At 50.9% G+C, this 21642-nt stretch overlaps 1 protein-coding gene across 1 annotated transcript; it reads left to right on the top strand.

Annotated features, from left to right (window-relative positions):
• The first annotated feature begins 8350 nt into the window (after positions 1-8350).
• Positions 8351-20919, top strand: LSM4 (LSM4 homolog, U6 small nuclear RNA and mRNA degradation associated). Its single transcript, XM_059389436.1, has 5 exons — positions 8351-8458; positions 12999-13040; positions 15149-15247; positions 18241-18424; positions 20262-20919. Exons 1-5 carry the CDS (start codon positions 8456-8458, stop codon positions 20351-20353), a joined length of 420 nt encoding a protein of 139 aa, XP_059245419.1. The 5' UTR covers positions 8351-8455; the 3' UTR covers positions 20354-20919.
• Positions 20920-21642: the final 723 nt, after the last annotated feature.

The following is a 21642-nucleotide window of genomic DNA, read 5'->3' as shown; positions in this document are numbered from 1 at the left end:
TCAGAGCCAAAGCCCCTTCAGATCTTTTCCAGTTAGGGAAAACAGATACTAATGTGTAGGTATTTTGTAAAAGCAAATGACTTAACGTGAACTTTCAAAAACTTGGGTATAGGGCACCTGGGTGGCTCAGTGGGTTGGGCCGCTGCCTTCGGCTCAGGTCATGATCTCAGGGTCCTGGGATTGAGTCCTGCATCGGGCTCTCTGCTCGAAGGGGAGCCTGCTTCCCTCTCTTTCTCTCTCTGCCTGCCTCTCTGTCTGCTGTGATCTCTCTCTGTCAAGTAAATAAATAGAATCTTTAAAAAAAAAAAAAAAAACTTGGGTATACCTGTGCTCATAAATAAATATAATTCAGAAACTTTTGCTTTTAAAAAATGCCACTAGGGAAGTCTGGGTGGCTCAGTAGGTTAAGCCTCTGCCTTCAGCTCAGGTCATGATCCCAGGGTCCTGGGATCGAGCCCTGCGTCAGGCTCTCTGCTCCACGGAGAGCCTGCTTCTCCCTCTCCTTCCGCTGCTTCCCTTGGTTGTGCTCTCTCGCTCTCTCTGTCAAATAAATAAATAAAATCTTTTTTAAAAAATGCCACTAGGCTTTTGGTGATATTGTTATTTTTAGGGGTAAAGGGAGAAAGAGAAACTTAAGCAGATTCCATGCCCAGCGCAGACCCTGATGTCAGTCTCGATCTCACAACCCTGAGATCATGACCTGAGTCAAAAATCAAGAGTCAGATGCCTAACTGACTGAGACACCCAGGTGCCCCGGTGTTTTTTCTTTAATTGTGGTAAAATACACATAAAATTTGTCATTTTTAAGTGTACCTTTCAGTAGTGTGAAAAGTACATTCACGTTGTCATGCAACTTCAGAACTCTTTTCATCTTGTAAAATGAAAACTCTGTCCCCATTAAACAGTAATTCCCCATTCCCTCTCCCCCAGCCCAAGCACCCACCATTCTACCTGACGACCTTAGGGTCATCATGTAAGTAGAATCATGCAGTCTTTGTCTTTTTTGTGACTGGCTTATTTCAGTTAGCAGCTTAAGGATGTGTTAAGGTTCATCCACGTTTTCGCATCGGTCAGAATTTCCTTCCTGTTTAAGGCTGATAAAAAACCCTTGCATGAGGGGCGCCTGGGTGGCTCAGTGGATTAAGCCGCCACCTTCGGCTCAGGTCATGATCTCAGGGTCCTGGGATTGAGTCCCGCATCGGGCTCTCTGCTCAGCAGGGAGCCTGCTTCCCTCTCTCTCTCTCTCTGGCTGCCTCTCTGTCTACTTGTGATTTCTCTCTGTCAAATAAATAAATCTTAAAAAAAAAAAAACAAAAACAAAAAAACAAAAACCCTTGCATGAATATAACATTTAGTTTACCCACTCATCCACTCTTGGACACTTGGGTAGCTTCCCCCTTTTGGCCATCATGAATAGAGCTTCTAAGAACATGGGTATACAAATATCTCTTCAAGACCCTGCTTTCAATTCTTTTGGCCACCTAGCTTTTATAACTTCTTATTATGAAATAACTTAATAAGACTAATACAAAGTTGGAAAAATAGCATTTCCATGAACCTTTAACTCAGCTTCCCCCAGTGAACTGGTCTATCTTACTAAACTTTTGTCAAACAAGAAATTGACATTGGTATAATGTAATTGTCTCAGGAACCACACCTAATTTCCCAGAGTTGCTGGAAGATAAAAACAATTTCATTTGTAAATAATTGTTTCTTTTAAAATGTTTATGCAAGGGGGTGCCTGGGTGGCTCAGTGGTTTAAGCCTCTGCCTTTGGCTCAGGTCATGGTCTCAGGGTCCTGGGATCGAGCCCTGCATCCGGGCCTCTGCTCAGCAGGGAGCCTGCTTCCCCCTCTCTCTCTGCCTGCCTCTCTGCCTACTTGTAATCTCTCAGTCAAATAAATAAATTAAATCTTTTAAAAAAACTAAAAAAAAAAAATTATATGCAAGGGGTGCCTGGGTGGCTCAGTCAATTAGTTAAACATGGCCTTTAGCTCAGGTGGTGATGACAGGGTACTGGGGTTGAGCCCCATATCAGGCTCCCTGCTTAGCAGGGAACCTGCTTCTCCCTCTCCCCCTCCCATCACTAATGCCCTCTCTTGCTCTCTCTTGAATAAATAAATAAAATATTTTAAAAAATAAATAGAAGGGGCGCCTGGGTGGCTCAGTCCATAACCATCTGCCTTTGGCTCTGGGATCAAGCCCCGCACTGGGCTCCCTGCTTCTCCTTGTCCCATTCCCCTGCTTATATTACCTCTTTTGATATCTCTCTCTCTCTGTCAAATAAATAAATAAGGGACGCCTGAGTGGCTCAGTTGGTTAAGGGACTGCCTTCAGTTCAGGTCATGATTCTAGGCTCCTGAGATCACATCCCACATTGAGCTCCTTGCTCAGCAGGGAACCTGCTTCTCTCTCTGCCTGCCGCTCCCCCTGCTGTGCTCTCTCTCTCTCTCTGACAAATAAGTAAATAAAATCTTTAAAATAAATAAATAAATAAATTCTTTTAAAAATAAATAAATAAAATGTTTATGCGATTTTCTTAGGGAGAGAATGGAAGACAGCAAGTGTGGTGGTTAGAGCCAGTTGGCTTGAGTTCAAATGCATGCCCTCAGATGAGCTACTTTCCCATTCCAAGCCTCAATTTCCTCTTCTGTAAAATGGGGATTACAGATTGCGGCGGGGGGTTACCTAGAGAGTACCGGGAGGGAAGGTAAAATCTAAAATAGGAATATTAGCCTGGATAGCAACGTGGTCATACAGAATGGAGCATCCTTTTTTTTTTTTTTTAATAAAATGAAATTTGTATCTTTCCTTGCTGTTCATAACCTTAGCAGTTGTTTTTTTTGTTTTGTTTTGTTTTTTGGGTTTTTTTTTTTTTAAGATTTTATTTATTTGGTAGAGAGAGAAAGAGCTCCTAAACAGGGGTGGGGGAGGAGACTCCCAATAGAGCAGGGAGCCCAACACAGGGCTCAAACCCAGGACCCTGAGATCATGACCTAAGCTGAAGGCAGATGCTTAACTGACTGAGGCACCCAGGTATCCCCTGCTTTTTTTAAACTAGACTCCATGCTGGGCTTGGAGGCTTGAACTCAAAAGCCCAAGATCAAGCCTGAGCTGAGATCAAGAGTCAGCTGCTTAACTGAGTGAGCTACCTAGGAACCCCATGACTTTAGCAGTCTTGAGGAAGCCTGGCCAGGTGTCCTGAGGGATGCCCCCGATCTGGGTCTGTTTGGTGTTCTTGTTGTGATTGGAATGGGGCTGTGGGTGCTTGGGGAAGACCACAGAGGTGAGATGCCCCTTTTATCTCACCATATGAGGGGTTCCTGACATCCTCTCAATTTATCATAGTGGCGTAATCTGGATCCCTTGGTGCAGGTGGTGTATGAGTTTCCTGTGGCTTCTGTAACAAATGACCACAGACTTGGCTTAAAACAACATAAATTCATTCTCTCAGAGTTCAGGAGACCAGGAGTACAACATCCATGTGTCATCAGGGCCATATTCCCTCTGGAGGCTCCAGGGAGGAACCTTCTTTATATCTTCCAGGTTCTGCGGGTTCCTTAGCTTATGTTAGCATGGCTCCAACCCCTTGCCTCTGTTTTCTCTGTGTCTCAAATCTTCCTCTGTGTTTCTCTTAGAAGGACATCAGTCATTTAGTTTTATTTCCAGCCTAAACTCCAGACAACCTCATCGCAGGATCCTTAACTTAAATCTGAAAAGACTCTTTCTCCAAATAAGGTCCCATTCACAGGTTCTAGAGCTAGGACGTGGGTATGTCTTTAGGGACCTGCCCCTCAGCCCAGTGCGTGTGGTAACTATCACAAGTCTCTACTGTCAAGTCACTATTTACCCCTTTTCTCTACTCTATTCTTTGAAAGTGAGTCACTGAGCCCAGCCCACCCTTGGTGATGGTGGTGAGGTTACCTATAATTTTTAATGAATGGAAAATATTCTGTCTAGTGGGTAAACCATAGTTTACTCAACAAGTCCACTGCTGTTCTTTCTGCTCTTTTACAATTGGCAACATTGCTGCAAGGCCTTGGCATCGAATGTTTCCCTTCATTTCCAAGACCTCCTTAGTATAAAATTTCAGAAATGGCTTACTGAGTTGAAGGGCATAACACTTTTATGGACTTTGAGACGTAATTGGCAGATCATGCCAATATTTTCCCCACTTAAAAAGAGATATATACGTCTACCAGTTTCACCACAAGTTTGACAACGTTGGGTCTTACACACACACACATACCCTTTTTAGTGGAGGGTAGGGTGTTTTTGTTAATTTGATAGGTACATTGACCTTCACTCTTGAGGTTTCTGCTGTCAGAAATACATTTTATTTTATTTTTTAAAGATTTTATTTATTTATTTATAAATTTATTTTATTAAATTTATTAAATATTTATAATTATAATCAATGATTATATTTATAATCAATCAATTATTTTATGATCATATTTATTATATATAATATATTATCATATTTTATAATTAATAATTATAATTAATGATAATTAATTAAATAAATTTTAAAATAGATTTATTTATTTATTTATTTATTTATTTATCTCTCTCTCTCTCAGAGAGAGATCACAAGTAGGCAAAGAGTCAGGCAGAGAGAGAAGGGGAAGCAGGCTCCCTGCTGAGCAGGGCTCGATCCCAGGACACTAAGATCATGACCTTAGCCGAAGGCAGCGGCTTAATCCACTGAGCCACCCAGGCGGCCCCAGAAATACATTTTAAAGTGGATTTTTAAAATTGCACTATTCAAGGGATAAGGTAAGATGTGGATTTATGAAACATCCGGTACGGCTGGATCCAGGATTAAACAGGGCCAAGATTCTGAAGAGACAGTATCTGTATCTGACTCACATTACTCCAGCTCTGCAGTTTCAGAACCGGCCCAGGGAACCTCTCTGACTGGTTGATTCTGGGTCGTGTGTCCATAATGAGAGGGGGGAAGGAACTAGGCTGACAGCCACAAACTGGCCCATGCAAACTCTCATATTTGTAGCACTGTTTCTACAAGTCAGAGTTGAGAAGGCTTAAACGTGCAAGCAATCAATGACAATGTGGCACAAACCAGGTAGTGATGAAAATCAGTGCAAGCTACCCAGGTTCGATGGATGAGAAGGAATGATTAGATTTGGGGGGCAGTCATTGAAGTGTTGTCAGAGCAGCTACGCATTAGTGCACATTATGCCAATTGCCAGGGACAAAGTCCAGACTCCAAAATAATTAATAAAGGACAACTTCCTGGGCTCATGTAAATGGAATGGCACGCCTACAGCTTCAGATATAGCTGGATCCGGGGGCTCACACCATGCCTCCTTTCCACAAAGCAGCTGTAATGTACGCTGGATTCACCCCGCAGAAAGCTTCATCCAGAAAATCAATCGGAGGCTTTCACTGCCTCAGTTCTAACAACCTCCTCAGAACCCTCTTCTACCGCCTCAGTATCCCTCCCAAGGGAGACCTAACTGCCCTTGGTTAGTCACAGGCTCCCCTTTAACCAATCACTATGGCCAGGGGCATGGAGAACTCTGATTGGCCAGCCCTATGTTGAAAGAACTGACAAAAACTGCAGTGACCGCAGTCTGCCACATGGGGTCACCCAAGCAGAGTTTTCAAGGATGAATAGGAGTTTGCTAGCTCAGCGAAAGGAGAAAGAGGGCACCTAGAGAAGTCAAGAAGTCAGAAAGGAGTGTACCAGCACATGATGTTCTTCCTACTTCCACCACCATGTGGATGCTGAGACAGTTCGCTGTACCCCAGTTTCTGTAGTTTATAAATTAAGCTTTGCTGGTCCTTCCAATCCTTCTAACCCAGCTGGCATCACTATTTAGCCATCTACCAGGGTCCTGCACACATCCCAGATCTCACCAGCACCCCTAAGAGCAACCCAAAGCCAATGATAGATGGAACTTGAATAAATACCCCAGCTGCCCTGACCAGCTTTTATTTTGTCTCCATGAGGTCTCCAGTTGCCTACTGTGTTGCCTACTCATTGGTTCCCTCTGCAAAAATTCTTCCCTCCCTTTCTCAGGTGGAGATCTAGATTGTCCCCTTCCCCATCTCCAGTGGGGGCTTCTTGAGGTCACCCTCTGAATACTCTGTGCCCTTGAGTCTTCATTTCAGGGTTGGTTTCTGTGGGCAGGAAGACCCCAAACTAAGATATGAAGGACAATGGCCTGTTCAGGCCTACTGGGTGCTTGGCACTTTATGTGAGTTCCACTTTTTTTTTTTTTTTTTTAAAATGTGGGTTCCACATTTGATCAATTCACACGGTAACCCTGGTTGGTAGAGACGATTCTTCCTGTTTTCAGGGAGGAGGAAAGGGAGAAACATGCCTGAGTCACTCAGCTCATTTATAGCAGAGCTGGGCATCCAGACCGCCCTCTCTTCACTAGATCCTGGAGGAGAAATATCAGTGCCTAAAACCTTTCTGGTGGGAAGCAGCTGTGGCCTATGGGTTCCCATCTTCTTCTGCTCAGGTCTCTGAGGCCTGATACAGGGGAATCTTTTATTGAGAAGGTGAGCATGAGGGCCTCCCCAAGCCAGCTCCAAGAAGCACAGGGTTTTTTTTTTTTTTTAAAGATTTTATTTATTTATTTGAGAGAGAGACAGTGAGAGAGAACATGAGCGAGGAGAAGGTCAGAGGGAGAAGCAGACTCCCCATGGAGCTGGGAGCCCGATGTGGGACTCGATCCTGGGACTCCAGGATCATGACCTGAGCCGAAGGCAGTCGTCCAACCAACTGAGCCACCCAGGCGCCCCAGCACAGGGTTTTTTCAGCTGGAAGAACTTGGCCCTGGTCTTGTTAGGAAGGCTCTCTGGGAACCTGGGTGGCTCAGTCAGTTAACCGTCTGCCATTGGCTCAGGTCATGATCCCAGGATCCTGGAATCAAGCTTCACAACAGGCTCCCTAAGCAGTGGAGAGTCTTCTTCTCTGCCTTCCCTGCTTGTGCATTCGTGCTCTCTCTCTCTTGCTTTTTCTCTTGCTTTTTAAGAAATAAAATATTAAAAAAAAAAAAAAAAAGGAAGGAGGAAGAAAGAGGGAGGGAAAAAAAGAAAGGCTCTCAAGCCAATGCTGACACTTGGGAGGCCCGGAGGATAGCCACTGGTGGAGGGCACCTATTGCTTATTTGGGGGCTTGAAGGTCAAGGCAAAAGAAGGAACCCTTGATGGTCATCCAGTTGTTAATTACTTGATGTAATGGGTAAAGTAGTGTCCCCTAAAAAGATATGTTCTAACATAACATAGGTAAGCTCTAACCCCCATATCTGTGAATAGGACCTTTTTTGAAATAAAATCTTTGCAAATGTAATTAAGGATCTCAAGATGATTCTATCCTCGATTTAGGGTGGACATAATAAGATACTGTCCTTATAACAAAGTGAAACAAAGACTTGAGATAGGGAGACACTCAAAGAAAACCATGTGAAGATAGTGGCAGAGATTTATGTTTCTGGGAGCCAAAGAACTGTGAGGACTGCTGACAGCCACCAGAAGCTAGGAGAGATGTGGGGGACACATTGTCCCTCAGAACCTTCAGAAGGAACCAACCCTGGTGATACCTTGATTTCAGACTCATGAATCAAGTTATATTGTTTTAAGCCATCCAATTTGTGGTAATTTGTTATGGCAGCCCAGGGAAACGAATACATTTGCCTATTTAGTTTGCTTACCGTCTATCTCCCCACTGGGCTCCTAAGTCCTAGGAGGGCCCGTTTTGTCTGGTTTACTGTTTCCAGGAACAGGTACATACCAGGTCCTCAATAACTATTGCACTCCTGGGTTCTAAGTGCTCCGTTTGTGCTAGACGCTTTTCTAAATGATTTTACTTGGCTTAACTCATTTCATCCTCACTACACCCTAGGACAGACACTATCATTAAACCAATTTTACAGAGGGGCAAACCGAGGCTCAGAGAGGCACAGTCAGTATTTCAACCCACCAAAAGGCATGCCCTGGATAAGGATCAACTACAATAATGAAAATCAGAAGTGAAGGAGCCCTAAGGGAGGCATTAAACACAACGCAATAACCACGGAGCCTCAACTCCTTCCTTTGCAAATTGTAGCAATATCCGGCTTTGCCCACAGTGTGGAGCCCAGGAGATCTGCGAGATTTTTCACCTGCGCATGCGTCTTTACCCACAAGGCCTCTAGGGCAGGCCCACTGGCTCCGCCCCCGCTTTTCAGCATTCACGTCGACACTTTACGGCCCTTTCTCTTATTCCCTCCCGCGAGAACACAGCCAATCCTGCCCGTCGTGTCTAGTTGATCCCTCCCTACTCCGTGTGGATTGGTTGCTCTTCCCTCGAGCCCTGCTCTGACTGGCTCGTGTCGCTGCCACTTCATTTCAGCCTAAGTGGCGCGCGGCAGGGCGGCTACCGGCGGACGCGTGAGCGGCGGCGGCGGAAGTGGTCGGCGAGCCCGCTCCCCGCCGACAACATGGTGAGGGCAGGGAGGCGGCGAAGTCTCTCCGGGAGGCGGGGAACGTGGCCGCCGGGGACCCTGGCGGCGGGCGCTGAGGCAGGGGCACGCGGAGCTAGCATGCATTCAGGGCCTCGGTTCTGCTCCCCGGAATGAGACGGGCATATTGAGGCCCGAGAGGGCATGGAGGTCTCCCAGAGCATCCAGCCTGTCAGTCCCGGAGGACTTAGAATCGGACGAACGTGTAATCATGTGTTAGCCTAGCTGCTGTCTTTCCACTTTGCAGATGGGGAACCGAGGCTTGAGAGTGGGGACCTGCCAAAGGGTCCGGTGAAAGCCGCAGAGTGAGTTCGGACAGGGGAGTGGCTCCGAGTGTATCCGTAGCGGTCTAACTTCATATTATTGAAAAGGGGCCGATTTGAGTTTTCAAATTAAACCAGGTTGAGAATTTCAAGCCTTGCAAGGCACTTTAGAATGTAGCACAATCTTCTCTGCCTCTCATTCTGAGGCTGAAAAAGCAGACCTAGAGAGGGGGTTTGGCTTCTCCCTGGATCACACTGGTTGTAGTTTCAGGAGAAGGGGCAGCATTTTGAGCCAGGAGTGGACTAACTGCATCCTTCCAGTTCAGTGAAGGAGAAATTGAGGCCCTGACGGGAGCCCTTTCCAGGACCATGCTGCTCTCCAATCTTGAAAGTTCTAGGTTTAGGTCAGAGAGTGCCTCTGTCTTCAGCGTTTAGAAGGGAGTTGCGTCTGGCTGACTCAGTCGGTAGAGCCTGGAACTCTTGATCTCAACGTAGTGAGTTCAAGCCCCTCGTTGGGCCTGGAGCGAGCTTAAGGAAAAAAAAAAAAAATGTATGGAAGGGAAACAGGACCACACAAATTCAGAGCCAGGCTTCCTAGGAGAGATGCAGGAGAGTGCTTGGCCCATCAGCTCCAGAGTCACTCTGCAGGTCACTAACATGTTTTTCAGAGCTTAGTGGAGATTCGTTCTAAATACTGCTCTGCTGGCTGGCGCAGGAAATGAGAGAGGGGGTGGGTTCCTCTGTGCTGGAGGGGAGTTGGCCTGAGGGGATGGGTGGAACTGGAAGGTTCCTTCCTCCTTAAGCTCCTTGGAGACTGGACCTGTTATCTCTGATAAATTTCTGGAGTCTAGAACAGTGCTTGTGCAAAGAACAGACTCTGTCAGCCTGAAGAATAGCCAGGAAGAGACAAGGCATGGTACATTCCCAGTTCCCCAAGGTCATGATGGTGTCGGAAATAGGGGTCTGAGGGTGTGTATGGAGAGGAGATGGGTCTCTTTAACATCTTCTTGAATTGGGAGCCTCAGGAAGCCACATGGTCTAGTCTTAGATTGGTCTAGATATAACAACCAGATCCCAGACATTCTGAAAAAGCCCAGAGAAAAGGCTGCTCTTTCCTGAAGCTTTTGATTTTCCCAACTCCAGATGGCCCTGTCTTCTCCTGAACAGTGTTCTAGCCAGTCCCATCTCAGCACCTTCAAGAACTTCCCCACCAAGTTTTTTTAAGTTCTTGGGGATCTTCCCCTTCCTTTCTCCTTCGTCTCCAACAGTTTGGGGGTGATGATCTGGAAAATGGCAAGATGTGAATGTTGCTCCAGACTGTTGCAGCCTTGGAGGACTGTCCCTCCCAAAACCACCTCTCCCCATCTGAGCCTCTCCTTTCTGATTCAATTTGATTTGATAGCCAGCACAAGCACGGAGAGGCAGGCAAAGGCAGAGGGAGAAGCAGGCTCCCTGCTGAGCAAGGACCAACCCCCCCCCCCCCCGCGCGCCCCACACACTTGGGGCTTGATCCCAAGGCCCTGGGATCATGGGCTGAAGGCAGATGCTCAACTGACTGAGCCATCTAGGCGCCCCTGAGCCTCTCCTTTTCTTATCTGTGGGTTGGGGCAGGTTTCCCACCCATGCCATGTGCCTCCCTGGATGTTGTGTGCATTTTCTTGTGTATTTGTTCAGCAAATATTTAGTGAGTCCCTCTTGAGTGCCTGGCCCCCGAGCTTGGCACTGGACAGAGTCCACACCCTCTTGAGTTTTCCAGTCTGGTGGGGAGACATAATAAACAAGATAATTAGAGACTGGCAGTGTCCTATAATGAAAGCAGCAGGGGGTGGCCCAGGTGGAAATCTCAACCCCTAGATGAGGTTATTATGAGGGCCTGGCCAAGCCAGTTAAGAGGTGACACGTGAGCAGCCACCGGCCTGGGGAAGGACAGCCCTTCTCCAGGCCGAGGGAACTGCAGGAACAAAGGTCAGAAGGCAGGATTGGGCGTGGCTAGTGAGAAACAGAAGGGGCTACTTCCTGGAGCTGGCTTGGCCTTGTGATTCTGTTGGGGGAGTGTTGGGAGCAGGTGTTGGTCACTTCTGTGTCTTAAACGTCCTTTCAGCTGTTTTGTGAATAGGGCGCTGCCAGTGACAATCAGGGAAGCCATGGGTTCTCCAGGGCAGGGAGAGGCCAGCACGGGCGCAGGAGCTGCACACACCATAAGAGGACCCCTGTGGGGCCCCTGCTGACAGGCTTCAGCTTAATTTCATGGGCTTTCTCAGGATCTTGCTGTGGTGTCCCTGGGAAGGTCCCTCCCACTCTGGTCATTGGTCCGTTGTCTAGAGGGGCCTTGGCTATACTTCTCCGCGGCTCACCGCTGAACCCGTCCTCATTCTCGCGTTCCAGGCCTTGTCCTGTCCGCTCTCAGGTGATCTGGAAGGACGACCCATGTGTGTCATTGCACTGGTCCACATTCCTGTCTTGGACACAAGAAAACAGGCTTGCTCAGGAAAGCCTGAGGCTTCGCAACAGTAAAAGGCAACTGAGGCTCATGGCCCCAGTGCGTGAGTGGGAGCCTCCTGGTTTTCCATGGCTCTCTGCTCGCAGGCACCCAGGTACCATCGCACAGATGAACTCCAAATGAGAGGGCTAGAGCCTCAGTTTGGTTAGGCTGGGGGCCCCAGCCTGCTTGCTGGTGGTCCTTTGAGCAGCCACCCCTTCTCCATGTTTCCCTTCTTCCTTTTTACCAGGAAGCCAGTGCAGGAAGTGGGCATGGCCCTGGCTTCCTGCAGCCACTGGACCTCCCCTAGGCAGCTCTTCTCAGGAAAGGCGGTGGGATGTGGGAATCCCCCTCGAGCCTTTCCTTGGCAGCTGTCCTGTGGGGGTTGAGGGCCATTTCTGGCCTTCAGTTCCCCCCATGTAGAGAAGCAGCCACCCTGCGTTGAGAGTGTGAGGGCAGGCTGAGACTGCCCTGTGGCGAGCTTCTGGGGGGATGGCTGACTGAGAATTCCAAAGCTGGGGCAAGGTGTGGTAAAGCTCCGTCCTCTCCGAGGCAGTGAGTGTCTCATCTGTGGGACCCTCAGACCAGAACCTTCATTTGACCTTGCTGGATGGGCTGTCATTGGATCCTGGACCTAAGCACTGCCACCCGAGTCATCTTCCTGGAGGCCGAGACGCAGGCCCCAGTGTTGTATGGACTGTGATTTGTGTTCCCAAAATGAAAAGAGAATATTTTTTAGTATCTTGAAAGCTGACTTTATGTGGGTGAATTTTAAAAAATTGCATCTTTTATATGCCATCATCTTTTATATGCCATCACATTTGTAATAATGACAGATTTTTCCCCCCCTGGGATGTTTTTTCTCCTTTTCTGAAGAATTCTCTCTGAAAAACCAGCTCAGATGTAGCCACCATGGATCAAGGTTGATACTCCACTGCCTGGCAGAATCACTCTTGGTCCAGTCGGGGCTGCCCTTTGGGGCGTGGGCTTGGAATGAGCTGACTTCCAGCCAGTGGGGTTCTCTTTACTGGCTCTGTAGTGCCGAGCGAGTTCCTCAGTCTCTTCAGCCTCGGTATCCCCATCTGTAAAGTAGGTGTGACAGTAACCGTATATGAGGATGAAAATGAAAGCTGCATCTTAAAAAAAAAAAAAAAGATTTATTTATATGAGAGAGAGAGGGCCTGTGCATTGGGGCGGGGGGGGGGGGCAAGGGATATGCAGACTGCCCATTGAGCACAGAGCCTGACTCGGGGCTCAATCCCAGTACCCCAAGATCACCACCTGAGCTGGAGTCCGATGCTTATCCTACTCAGCCACCCAGGCGTTCCAAAAAAGCTACATGTTTAATGTGGTTGCATCTCAGGGATATCAGTCGAACAAAAAAGGAAGGCAGGAGAAGGACCCGTGTGCTGTGGCACTAATGACCAGCATGGAAGGCTAGGCCCTCTCCTGTCAAGAGTGTGGATATAGGTAGGTAACACGAGTTATAAGGAAACGCCCAGAATGGGCAGCACCAAGACCAGATGACTGCTGCCTCTGAGATTGGGCACGGGGGAGTGTTCCAGGCTTTACGTCCTAAACTGGGAGGCAGGTGTGTGTCTTGGGGCTGGTCCGAGTTAGGAGCATGCGTTTTCTGTCAGGGGGTTAGGGCCATGTGCCCCTGTATCCCCGCACAGCGATAAGGTGGCAGATTGGCGAGATTGGAGTCCCAGCCCCACCCGGGTGGCTGGCGTCCCTCAGTGCTGATCAGACAAGTTACGGGCCTCTGTTTCCCTTACAGCTTCCCTTGTCGCTGCTGAAGACGGCTCAGAATCATCCCATGGTGAGTACATGCCTGTCAAGGGCAGCGAGTTTCAGTGGGGACCAGCCTCAGCGCAGGGACTGGGACACTGGGCCAAGGGTGAAGGGCCTCCAGCCATACCTGCGTCCCGCCTGCCCACAAAACAGCCGCTTGTCCTCTTCTCCCTCCTACGCGTGTCAGGACCTGTTTTTAGTTCTGCTTATAAAAGTAATACGTACTTATTAAAAATGTCAAACATTGGAGGTACGTAGAAACTAGAAGCTCGTCATTACTCTTGCCAGCAAATTAACCACATCTTTGATATATGGGTTTTTTTTTTTCTTTTTAAAGTAAGCTCCGTGCCCAACATGGGGCTTGAACTCACAGAGCCAAGATCAAGAGTTGCACGCATCACCAGTTGAGCCAGCCAGGTGCCTTGCACATCCAGGCTTAACATACGTGTAGAAATAGGAATCTGAGAGGGCGCTTGGCTGCCTCTGTTGTTAAGCCTCAGCCTTCGGCTCAGGTCATGGTCCCAGGGTCCTGGGATCGAACCCCACGTCAGGCTCCAGCAGGGAGCCTGCTTCTCCCTCTGCCTCTACCCCTGCTTGTGTTTCCTCTCTTGCTGTTTCTCTCTTTGTCGAATAAATAAATAAAATCTTTAAAAAATAAATAAAATTTAAAAAAATAAAGATACAAATGTGACTTTTTAAAAACCCAAATGGGATCACGTAACACACGTTATTCCCTAAATGACTTTTGCCATTAACGATAACAGTTTTTTTCTTCTGAAGTTCTTATTTATTCTTTTATTTAAGGCATCTCTGCACGCAACATGGGGCTTGAATTCATGATCCCAAGATCAAGATACACATGCTCTTCCCACCGAGCCCACCAGGCGCCTTTACAGTTCAGCCTTTTAACATATAGAGCTCAGGGGTATTTAGTACATTCACAGCATCATAAACCACCACCTCTGTGTAGTTCCAGAACATTCCATCACCCCAGAAGGAAACCCCATCCCTAGTAGCAGTCCCCATCCCCTTTCCCCAGTCCCTGGCAACCACTAATCTGCTTTCTGTCCATGGATTTGCTTGTTCTAAACATTGCCTGTAAATGGGATCATATAGTGTGTGGCCTTTTTTATGTGGCTTCTTCAACTCTGCATGTTTTTCGAGATTCAGCTACATTGTACCATGTGTCAGGGCTTCCTACCTGATGGCCTTGGCCATGTGGTAACATACTGTGTGGACATACTACATTTTGTGTCTTCACTTGTCTGCTGGTGATGGACATTTGGGTGGTTTTTACTTCCTGTCTTTGAATATTTTGGTTGCCATGAACATTTGTGCACACATTTTTTTTTAATTTTATTTTTCGTTTATTTCAGAGCGAAAAAGAGCACACAAGTGGGAGAAGGGGCAGAGGGAGAAGCAGACTCCCTGCTAAGCCAGGAGCCCAACGTGGGGCTCAATCCCTGGACTCCGGGATCATGACCTGAGCCCAAGGCAGATGCTTAACCAACTGAGCCCCCCATGCGCCCTTTGTGCGCACATTTTTGCACGGATGTTTGCCTTTATTTCTCTTGGGGAGATACCTTGAGTCGATTCTTTCTCAAGTCTCAGCGGAGCTTCAGATGATGAGCTACCTTTGTATTTTCCCGGAACACATTAGAATAGATGAGTATTTCTTGGACTGAAAAGGTGTTTCCGGACCACCAAGGCTTGTACACATGCTGTCAGAGAACACCTGCCCCCAGGCCGCTGTCTGGACCAACTAAGACGTGTCACCCTGGCTGTTCTGAGTTAGTGGCCACTGTTCCTCTAAACTCGCTCTTTCCTTTAAAGTTTTATAGAGGATTTTTTGGTGGGTTTTTTTTGCTTTTTTGTTTGCACAAAAAAATCTGGTTTCATCATAGAAGACCACAGTGCCCAGCAAAATGTACAGAGGATGCCAATCATGTCGCCCATAAGATGGCCCACTAGGGGCAGTAGAGGGGGAGGGGACAGTACTAGGCACCATGTGCTGTGGCGACAGTCCCCCGAGGTCCCGTGTCTGGATGAGCCCCAGGTGGTAGTCACCCAGGACTTAGGGGTAGGGCTGCCCTTCCTTGGGACCCATGGCTGACTTGGGGTTCATTTCTCTTGCAGTTGGTGGAACTAAAAAATGGGGAGACATACAATGGGCATCTGGTGAGCTGTGATAACTGGATGAACATTAACCTTCGAGAGGTGATCTGCACATCCAGGGTAAGTGCCCTGTGCCCACCGCCTGAGGGCCCTCTGACCCACTAGGTCAGGCAGGGCCAGGCTGGCATAGGGACTGTGGGTGGTGTGGCCGCCAAGTGCAACCCAGACCCTCAGCATCCTCCGTGGAGTGAAGGCCCCTCCCTGCCCTTGTGGGAGGAGTAGGGAGGGGCATAGCACAGCCAGGTCTTCCTACCATGGTGAGGCTTGATGGAATGGGTGGGGCTTAGGAGGGGCAGGGCCTGAGGGACTGGGTGGGGGGTGCAGCCAGCAGAAGGACAGGGTTCCAAGTCCCTCTAGTGCCCTGGACTTTGTACCTATGGGGATGCTGCCCCATGCCCCACTGCTGCTGCCAGCCCTAAACAAGAAGGACTTAGGCCTGGGGGGCACTTCTGGCTACAAATCCCTAGTGTACAGGTAGGGGTGGCCTCCAAGACAGGCCTGACCTTCCTTGTCAGCCCCTGCTGCCTTTGGTCCTGGCTGTGGACATCACCAGCCAACCAGGCCAGGGTGGTGTGGCCGTGGGATATCCAGGCCACCAGGGGGCGAGGGCAGCCCTGTGGCCCTGTGGACCAGGAGACTTGTTTACCTCCGGAGGCCTGAAATCAGGAAGTATAGGGCCAGGAACACCACCTGGTGGGCCAGAGCTGGGGAACAGTTCTCAAGCTCAAGTTGCTTGGCTCTTGCCATGGAACACAGAGTAAGCTCTGGTTCCTGCAAACTCTCAGAGCAATGAGGAAGACCGTGGCAAAGGCAGGGCGCCCCCCTGTGAACCTGTGCTGGGGTGGGCTGGGGCTTGCCTCCTGCCTTGATTCCAGTTTCCAACCGCCTTGGCGACAGCCCCCTAGATTACAAGGGAAGAAAGTGCTCGCGGGCCCATCCAAGATGAGGCTGTCTTGAGCTCCTGGGCAGGTGTCCCTGAGGCTTGCCATACCAGAGTATAGCAGAGCCCTAGGAAGCCCATCTTGCCCCTGGTCTGTCCTCCTGGATGGCCCACATCCAGCAGGCAGACTGGTAAGTGTGACCGTCTCCCCTCACCTGTGAGGCTCTGTGCCCTGCATCTTGTGATGTATATTATGCGAGGTCTTCCACTAGAACCTTCCTCCTGGTTTGGCTACTGCACTTGTGGCGGCAGGGCTCTGGGCAGCTCCAGTGTGACTATAGCAGCCATTGCTGCAGTACGTAGCTGAGCGAGGGGCCAGTAGGTCTTTGTCCCTCTCTGGGACCTGGAAGCAACCACGGGTTTGCAGAGCAAGGTCGGCCGACCTCCATAGCCAGTGGAGACTGGACATGTGGCTCATCCTGCGTAGTCCACCCTCTGACCTGCTGGTTGCAAGGAGAGGCTGGTGTGAGGTTCAGTGTCACTTGGGCTGTCCGGAATCCTCCCCGTAAACGGGGTAGCAGCCTGTCCCCAGGGCAGCAGCGTGGGCAGGATGCAGACACGCAGGATTGAGAAAGCCCTGGAGAGCCAGGGTTGGTTGGAGAATGGTTAGCTCAAGTTGCTTGGCTCTTGCCATGGAACACAGAGTAAGCTCTGGTTCCTGCAGGGAGTATGCTGGGCCCAGCTCGTCCTCGGCTAAGGGAGCGCCAAGCCCTGAGCTTCCCTGGAATCATTATGTATCTGTCAGGCTGTAAGTTTGCATCCCTGAGGACTTGGGCCTTTGCCTGCCCTTCCTGGGAAAGGAGTGCTCGAGACTTCATGGGGTTCCAGTGTAGGTTGGGGGCTTATGCACATTCCTGGGAAGAGTTGGCCTTTGAACTTTCCCTTTGTCCTATTGAGTGTCTCTGCTGTGCCAGACCAGCCTGAGCCAGGCACTGCCAACGACTGTCATGCTTGAGGACTCTGGGCCTTTCAGGGTGGCTAGGAACAAGACCTATTGGGGGTCAGAGTTAGCCACACACAGAAAAGTGGGAACAGCACGTGCAAAGTGCTGGGGGCAAGACGCCCATTGTATGCGTTCCAGAAATTTCCATCTGGAAAGCACGTCAGGGAGAGCTGAGTGAGAGCAGCCAGGGTGGGGCTGGATCTTGGGCCCTTGGGAGCCACACTGAGGAGTTTGGACTTTGTCCTTGGGCCAAGGGGGCCCTGATTGGGTCCTAAGCAGGGAAATGTCTTGGTCTGATTTCTAGGGATGTGGGGAGCAGAGAGGGCTGCCAAGACTTCTGGCTCAGGGCACCAGGGGTGGGGCTGGAGAACGAAGAAGCCCTGGGCTCCTGCCCAAGGGCAACAGGAGGGGCTGTGGAGGAAGGCCTTGTGCTGGTCACAGGGTACATGGTGGTGGGGGCTTGGGAGGGAGGTGATTGACGTCCTTGGACCTTCAGGGTTGGCATTGCTCCAGAATCTGTGACTTTGCAAGCCTCCTAATCTCTCTGGCCTTAATTAGCTTCCCTGAAAACTGGCATCATTGGTCACTGCCCCTGGCCAGCCATGGGCTCACCTCCCCACCCACCTCCCGCCCTCTTCACTGGTCACACATAGTCTCTATCCCACTTACCTGTGTCCCACACCCACCTCAGAGTCCATCAGGAGATAAGTGGATGAATGAATGAGTCAGGACACATAGAGAGGGTTCCAGAAGGTAGGTTCCAAAGGCTGGGGGCAGGAGGGTGGAGGAGCTGGGCTGTGGCTGGGCTGTCGCAGTGGCTGGTGCGAAGGTCCCCAGCCTTTTCTCGGCTTTGGGCTGTAGGTAACAAACCTCATCCCACACTGGAGGACAGGCTGAGGATGAGGAAGCTAGCTGATGGGATTCTTTGCCCCTTCCTGGGTAACAGGGGACCACGAGTCTGGAGAGAGTCCCCTGGAAGACAGCTCCCCTACGCCCACATCAAGTTCGGGACTGAGAACTGTGCAGGGGGGATGCCAGGCACAGGCAGGCTAGGACGATGACCCAGGTGGGAACGGGGGCACGAGGGGACAGATGCGCCCTGGTTCTTGGCACCCACCCTGCAGGGACCTCCCCCCACCCCCGATCCGAGACTCACCCCCTCTCACACAGGACGGGGACAAGTTTTGGCGGATGCCAGAGTGCTATATCCGCGGCAGCACCATCAAGTACCTGCGCATCCCCGACGAGATCATTGACATGGTCAAGGAGGAGGTGGTGGCCAAGGGCCGCGGCCGCGGTGGCCTGCAGCAGCAGAAGCAGCAGAAGGGCCGAGGCATGGGGGGCGCTGGGCGAGGTAGGTCCTTCTCTCCCCTCCTCTCCCTCCCCGCTACCCCACCCCTTGCCCAGCAGGCTAGGCCGAAGAGTCTGCCCGGGCCTTGCCGCTGAAGGGTGACTGCAGCACGTGGCAGCCATCCCGTCCCAGTGTTGACATTCCTGGGTGGTGCCGTCATGGTGCCACAGGCCTGGCTCTGAGCCCCCTCCACAGAGCTGGGGGTTATGACTCACAGGCCTCCTCTGGTGCGGGGCGGCCGTGCTGCTGCTCGCTGCCTACCCCGGGCCCCGCAGCCCCAGCCCTGGAAGCCTCGTGTAGTCCCAGCGGGCAGTGCTGACTCCCCCACTCCCCGGGCCCTGGTGCCCAGCAGCAGCCCTCCATGCTCCTGAGGCCTGGCTCTGGCCCAGCAGACAGACACTGGGCCCGTGCAGACTTGGGGCTTGAGCCCTCACCCGATGGCCGCCTGTGTCTCCTGGCAGGTGCTCGGAGAATGGCGTGCCACCTCCCCGGCTCATTGCCCCTCTGCAGGGAGAGTCTGGTGGTCCCCGCCTCACCAAGGCTGCTGGCGGGGATCCTGGCTCAGGGCCTGGCACGAGCCCCTTCCCTGCTATCACTCCTTTTCACAAGGCCTAGTTCATGCCTTTTTGATAAACTCCCCTCACCCTACCCGCCCCCGCCCCGCGCCACTGAGACTATAAATCTGGCATAAAGTTGAGTTTATTGTGCAGTCAGCTGGGGATTGAGCCTAGAGGCCATCTGCAGACCCTCCCTCCCCCCCCCCTCACCCCCCTCCTCTTGGAGGGCCCCGGCTTTGTCTCTTCCATCTGGAGGAGCCTTCGGTGTGCCAGGCCCAGGCTCCCCCATGGGGGCTCACAGGCAGGGCCAGGAAGGATATAAGAGCCGGCCCTGAGCTGAGGCTCACGTGACAGCCAGGAGTGAGACAGAGGGAGGGGTCAGGAGGGCACTGCAGGTGGGGAGGTTGCCAAGAACTAGGGGTGAGCAGGGCCCTTTCCATATCTAAGGGCCAGGCTCTTCACGCTGGGGGCCACCACTGTTGGGTGAGCTGCCCAGAGGAGCAGGGAGGGAGGGAGGGAAGAGTGATGGCTTGGGCCACTCTGAAGAGAGGCCATGGGGCCCTCGGCAGCAGGTGGAAATCTCACCCTGTGTGGCAGAGCTGCCCTTGGCAAAGCTGGGCTTGCCCCCGGGGATGGCGAGGGCAGGCAGGGATGGGCCTCCCTTCTCGTGGGACCCACATGATGTTTGTGGTGGAAGGGTGACTATGTGTGCCCTTCTGTGTCCCCATGCCACCCTGGTCCTCCTAGGACCTCCTGAGCTGGGGTGTGTTCTGTCTCTGATTACTCAGCCTCCCACACAGCTCCTACCTTGGGCTCCACGTATCTTAGAAGCACAGCTCCTTCACTGGCTGGCCGAGGTTAGAAGGCAGGGAGCTCCCCTGTCTCTACTCCTCGGCTGGACACACACAATCTCCCAGTTGTTTCTCTGTGGATGTGGACAGTGCTGGAGAAAGAGGGAAACCTTAGAGCTGGGGGCCTGTGGCTGGCCCCCTGGGCTCAGTCCTGCCCCTATTCTGCCTCGTGCTTTCCTCTTCTGGGAAACCATCTAGCTTTGTCCTTTTGATGACTGCCCCCTACCCTGGCCCCACTCCCTGTCCCAGGAAGCCTGCCCCAAGCCCTAGTGTGACGTAGAGCTGACCTCTGTCCTCCCTGGCGTCCCTCATAGCCCTTCGGAGCTGGTCTTGTCCCTTGTTGACACTGAGAACTTTCTGGAGCACCACCCCCACGTTTTCAGCTGGGCTTCCAAACCCAGCTCTGCTGCAGCCCCCTCCTCTGTCTCACAGGTGTGTTTGGCGGCCGGGGCCGCGGTGGGATACCAGGCACAGGCAGAGGTCAGCTGGAAAAGAAGCCGGGCAGACAGGCGGGCAAACAGTGAGCCGCCCTCCGTTCCCCAGAGACTGAGCTGCCACACTGCTCGCCAAGGCTGTGTTTCTACTCTCTGGTTCACAAGTGTGTTCAGAACAAAAAGAAGCAGGTGTTGGGGAAGAGCCCCCCTCTCCGCCTGTCATTCTGTGATCCTTTTTACGTAGAGTATCCCCCACCTTTTTTTTTAAGCCAGCAGTTCTGCAGTTGGATATGTTTGGTGTGTTTGGTTTTTCTGAAGCCGCAGCTGACTTGATTCCTGGAAGACTCCATGTTTAATGTGTCTTTAAAGCTCTCGCTCTTGTTTTAAGGGCGGGCACTTTCCAAGCAGGCTTGTTTTGCATTTTGAGTTGGATCCTCATGTGGTGAGCAGACCGGAGGTTTTTATTTTAAGCTCTTTGCACTGAGATTGACAGCCTTGGGAGTTCCCTGAAACACGGACCGCAGGATTGCCTTTTGAAAACAAACACATATGAACGTATGCCACGGAAGCTGTGCTGGGGACAGTGCTGCGCCCTGCCCCTTTGCCTCCTCTCTCCCTGTTTGTGTTACAAAAATAAAAACACATACAACTACAAACTGCAAATTCCTAATTCCTTTTGAGTCACTAGGCACATCTAAAGTGTGGTATCCTCAGGAAATCACAGCCCAGTAAGGGAAGTTTCCTTTCGAGGGTTGCTGTCTGTCTCGCCAAAGGGAAGTATTTCAACAGGACACTGGTTCCGTGTCCCTTGATGTCCTTTTAAGAACTATGAGGCTTTTGTCTGCACAGTGGGAGTGGCCCTCCTGCACTAGGTTTGCCCGTAATCCCTACCCCTTTGTAGAGAGAGTTGATGGGGGGCAGGGGAGAGAAGGCCCAGGCAGGAGCCAGTGCAGTACCCATGCAGCCCCTCCTTGTGACCAATGTCCTGCCCGCCATCCCTGCTTTGTAAGCAGCATTCACCCCAGAGTTCACGGAGAAGCTGTGACAAGCAGCTGCCTCAAGGAATGCGCTGGGAAGGCTCTTGCCGCCTCCTCTCCGAATTGGGTCACCGCCTGTCCACATCATGATGATTTGCGAGGGATGTTGAGCCAGCACTTTTGCAAAATGTTTCTGGGACATTGTCCACGGGCTGCTTTTCCTCTTTTATTATAAGTGAGGGGCACTGCAGGATGGCCGGGTGTGGGGAGGTGAGATGGGGTGCCAGCTGGTTCCCATGGGAGCGGATTCTAATTGTCACTGTGTTGAGACCTGTTCTGAGGGATGATCAGAATAAAAGGTGTTGCCCGAGAACTCCATTGTTGGAGCTGCCAAGCGCTGGC

The sequence above is a fragment of the Mustela nigripes genome, chromosome 2 (assembly GCF_022355385.1).
Source record: "Mustela nigripes isolate SB6536 chromosome 2, MUSNIG.SB6536, whole genome shotgun sequence".
Taxonomy (NCBI): Eukaryota; Metazoa; Chordata; class Mammalia; order Carnivora; family Mustelidae; genus Mustela; species Mustela nigripes.
This window is presented reverse-complemented; position numbering and strand designations above follow the sequence as displayed.